At 30.8% G+C, this 4,914-nt stretch overlaps 1 protein-coding gene across 1 annotated transcript; it reads right to left on the bottom strand.

Moving 5' to 3' along the window:
- Positions 1 to 468: 468 nt before the first annotated feature.
- Positions 469 to 4,373, bottom strand: LOC149224060 (pectinesterase-like). Its single transcript, XM_089383477.1, has 2 exons — positions 3,344 to 4,373; positions 469 to 1,148 (listed from the first exon to the last, which is right to left on the bottom strand). The coding sequence occupies exons 1-2, from the start codon at positions 4,371 to 4,373 to the stop codon at positions 469 to 471; spliced, it is 1,710 nt and encodes a 569-aa protein (XP_089239603.1).
- Between the last annotated feature and the right edge of the window lie 541 nt (positions 4,374 to 4,914).

The raw sequence follows: 4,914 nt of genomic DNA, 5'->3' as shown, positions 1-4,914 counted from the left end.
AATTAAATTAAGATTATAAAAACTTTATTTAAAAATAAACATTTCTATTAATATAATTCTAAATTTTCATGGGTTACTTGTATTTATTTGAAACGGCAAGGAAATGATTTAATTCGATAAAAGTAATACATAAGTTCTCCATTTCATATTTTATAAAGATAATTAATATAATAATAATAAAAATGAATTACACGACATCCTTAACACATCATTCAATTATATTTAAATATAAAAATGAAGCGAATAGATTATAACTGACATTTAATTATTGTCGTAATGGAATCCTTCGCATCATTCTGAGAAAGTAACACATAAAATGGCATAGAAAGTTATGTGTACTACACTAATTTCTTTACTACTTTTCCACGGGCAGAATTATTATGCACATCATATATTTAATAGACATAGAAAGGGTCGCTTGATGATAGCATTTAAATGAATATCAGATATCTGGTTTTGTGATATTCATCATATCAATCCAAGGGTAAAGGGAATTCTTGCAGCAGGAATCCACAAATTACCAAAAATGAATTGGCCAACTGTGAATCTAGCAGCTTCAGTGGCGCTTTTGATAACATGAAATCCATGCCAACGGACACGTCTTGATGTTACTGCACCGACGCCTGTGTTCATATACTCGCCATAGTACAATGTTTGAAGCGCAAAGCTTCCTTGCCATTCGGACCAACCGGCGGGATCGATCAAATCGTCCAGAATGGATTGCATGAACACTGTGCGAGAGTATTGCTTCCACGGTCTTCCGAGGTATGTTTGGATGGACTTTTTAACAGCTTGCAGATCAGGAGCTGGGCTTACCCTGCAATTATGAATGGAAATTCCGGTGTTTTGATTGGGATCAGTTCTTCCTTGAGCTGTAATTGTGTTCTTTTGTTGTCTCATAGGCCTTCTAACCAAGATATTGCTATTTTGGATTACCACGGCTGCGTTGCCAAAGATAAAATCAACCGTTCCATAGATATCTACTTCTCTGTAAAATTGGTGAAGGGAGTAAACATATAAAGTGTCCTGGTATCCTTTGATGCTGCAACGATATACCACCGAGAAGTCTGCGCCTACTCGAAGTGCTACGGCCTGGTGCTTTTGAGGTCCAGCGGTGTTCTCGAACGTCATGTCTCGAGCAATGAACCCTTTAATATGGGAAAAACAAGAACCGTTAATACATTTGACAAGTTATACATTAGATCCTGATTCAGAAACAACTATCGCATAAAGGCTAAATACATTTGATAAGTTATACATTAGAACCTCATTCAGAAACGACTATTGCACACAGGCAGTTTGTCATTGCACACAGAACAAACAAAACAAACGGGAAAAACATTTGGGAATTATACACTACCTAAATTTATGAATTTATTAATTGTTTAGAGTCTAAGTAGAGTTAACGACATCAATTTTTTTTTAAATGCAATTATATAAATTAAAGAGAAATCGTGTGTTATTATACTAATATCATATCATGTTTAATATTATAAAATTTTATAATGGTATTTAATTGATTTAATATGTAAATTTTAAAAATATTTGGGAATCATTCACTACTTAAATTTATGAATGGTTTAGAGTCTAAATAGAGTTAACTTAATATGTAAAATTTTATAATGGTACTTAATTGATTTAATATGTAAATTTTAAAAATATTTGGGAATTATACATTACTTAAATTTATGAATGGTTTAGAGTCTAAATAGAGTTAACTGTATCATATTTTTTTGAAATGCAATTATATAAATTAAAGAAATCTTGTGTGTTATTACATTGATATCATATCATGTTTAATGTGCAAATTTTATAATGGTACCTAATTGATTTAATATGTAAAATTTAAAAATATTTGGGAATTATACACTACCTAAATTTATGAATGGTTTAGAGTCTAAGTAGAGCTAATGACATCATATCTTTTTTGAAATGAAATTATATAAATTAAAGAAATCGTGTGTGCTATTACACTAATATCATATCATGTTTAATATGAAAATTTTATAATGGTACCTATTTGATTTAATATGTAAAATTTAAAAATATTTGAGAATTATACACTACCTAAATTTATGAATTGTTTAGAGTATAAGTAGAGTTAACGACATCATATCTTTTTTGAAATGCAATTATATAAATTCAAGAAATCGTGTGTCATTACGTTGATATCATATCATGTTTAATATGAAAATTTTATAATGGTATCTAATTGATATATTTGGATTAATAACATTTTTACATGACAATTTAAATGTTGAAAAGATAAAATATAACGTAATTAATATTTAATATTTGTGTATGGATGTAAATATGCTAATGTTTTTTATTTATGGGTATAAAATAAAAAAATTTGGTTAGCTTAAACATATACATATAAATTAAAGAGTAAATAAATATTGATAAGCATTAATTTATAATTAATTTTAAAATACTTCGTTCCAATTAAATAAATTAATTTTAAAAAAATCATATATATTAATTAAATGATAACTTTATTTTTTATATATATATATATACTCACCAAATAAATTTTATTGCAATATAATGAGTTCTAGAACAAAGTATAAATATAAGAAAGTATATTTGAAAAACTAATTTTAAATTCTTACTCAAAGTGGCAGACTTGATCGTATATATATATATATATATATATATATATATATATATATATAACTTTATTGCAATATAATGAGTTATATTTTCACTTAATTGTAAATAAGTTTTATTTCAATGTGATCATTTATCAATAAAATAAATTAAAAATCTTTTGTAACAATATATTTAAAAAATAAAACAATTATACAATTTAATATTAATCCAATAAAACAATATCCAGAGCAATGTATAAATATAAGAAAATATATTCGAAAACCAAATTTAAATTCATATATATATATATATAACAATATTCAACTATAGATATTTATTCTCAGCACATAAATTTTATTGCAATATAATGAGTTATATTTTCACTTAATTTGTAAATAAGTTTTATTTCAATATGATGATTTATCAATAAAATAAATTAAAAATATTTTGTAACGATATATTTAAAAAACAAAACAATTATACAATTTAATATTAATCCAATAGAACAATATCCAGAGCAATGTATAAATATAAGAAAGTATATTCAAAAAACCAATTTTAAATTCTTACCCAAAGTGGCAGACTTGAACGTAGTTATATATATATATATATATATATAAATATAACATATTCAACTATAGATATTTATTCTCAACAAATAAAATAAAATAAGTTAAAAATATTTTGTAACAACATATCTATCCAGACCAATGTATAAATATAAATATAAAAACCAATTATAAATTCTTACCCAAAGTGGCAGACTTGAACGTAGTTGAACCATCTAGAACATTCTTGCTTCCGGTGAGGATGGTTCGGTCCTTGCCATCGCCAATTAACATCAAATTGGTTTTGGTCTTCAATATGTCCACATTCTCCTTGTAAACTCCGGCTTTGACGTAGATGATATGTCTCCTCTTGGACTTGGAAGGCGCCGCGTTTACTGCTTCGGTGATCGTCAGGTAATTGCCAGAACCATCTTTGGCAACAACGACGTGCGCTTGTCTCGATGATTGTAAATGCCTTCGGTCGTCGGCTGATAACCATCCTGGAAAACCATCTCTCTCGATCAGACTGTAGTGAGAGTCCAACTCCTCCTCTCTTTCTGAACTCAACAGACGGCGATTTTTGAAGCTGGAAAGCTTGTACATGCAAAGCAAATTGCTCGTTAATTCTGACACATTAACAGCTCTGGACGACATCAGAGCTTTTATATTACTGCTGTCTGTTAAATTGAAGTCAAGGAAACCATTCAAGCAGGTTTCCTGGTTCGTCAAAGCCGCGCTCAGCAAATTTGGGATATCTTTCTTGACTGAATTGTTGCTTAAACAAACGTTGAGACTGTCCAACGTATCTTGGAAAAGCTCAACACAATCTTGCCATGCCGCCCGTTCCCTTTCATTCATCATATCACTGTCTAGACTCATGGACAATTCGTAAGCATGTTGTGCCTGTTCCATGCTCTCTGTCAAGGCTAAACTTATCAAAATATCGAGCGATGCTGTCTCGAAGCCACGATATGATGCCAAAGACGACACACATCGGTGGGGAAATCTTGTCTGGCTACAGACCGACTTTACTAAATTAGACAACACTTTCCTACCTTGGGGGTCGTCGTGGACTTCACTGGAAGTAACTGGAGTTCCCATTGACACACCAACGATGTCAAGGAGCAGCATAATTGAAGTCAGGGCAGCAAGGATGGACCATTTTTTCGAGTTTTGAGCCTTCCGTTCTTCGTCGCAGTAGACTCGAACGTTGCTCCTTACAAAACTCGTCATGTGGACGCTAAGTCAAGAACTTTCAGACCGATGGACCCTAGGAAGTACTAAAATAAATTCCAGCCAAATAACTCGAATATAAATTTGCACACTTCAGAACGGCTCGGCTTCGCTCGGTGGGAATGAACTCTTCAAGGAGTGCTCTTATAGCATTGCAATTTTCGGTTATGTGGCTAACATTAATTTAGCGTTATTCTCTTCTAGGGTTGCAATTTTATCATTACTGTGTGGCTCACACATCAAATCCGCAGATTATTCTCGCCCTAAGGCTGTGATTGTTTCTTATAGTATTGTTCAATTCGAGGATCAATTCAGCTTTGATCGTTGACACTGCAACTAAACTCGCATTGGATTTCAACATTGATTTTCATTACGTGTTGTTCTCTATAATCTAAAAGGTCACTTCTCAGATTCGATATCGTAGTCCTTTTTTATTACGGTAATGCACGTAATCCCTAAGGTACAAGATACGTGCATCACTGTAATAAAAAAGGATTAGTTCGCACTTAACAGTTAGATAGAAATCTAGACTAGTTAGATT

The sequence above is a fragment of the Pinus tabuliformis genome, chromosome Q (assembly GCF_031772625.1).
Source record: "Pinus tabuliformis cultivar Carrire ecotype Pingquan chromosome Q, CPIR1, whole genome shotgun sequence".
Classification (NCBI taxonomy): Eukaryota; Viridiplantae; Streptophyta; class Pinopsida; order Pinales; family Pinaceae; genus Pinus; species Pinus tabuliformis.
The sequence above is the reverse complement of the archived record's forward strand: the minus strand, read 5'-3'. Positions and strand labels throughout refer to the sequence as shown.

Bases quoted from the DNA above. Each gene is read 5' to 3' on its own strand.
- LOC149224060 (XM_089383477.1), bottom strand. From the start codon at position 4,373: ATGACGAGTTTTGTAAGGAGCAACGTTCGAGTCTACTGCGACGAAGAA. The intron at 1,149-3,343 runs GTAAGAATTTAT...CCCATATTAAAG, and splicing joins GTTCAAGTCTGCCACTTTGG to GGTTCATTGCTCGAGACATG.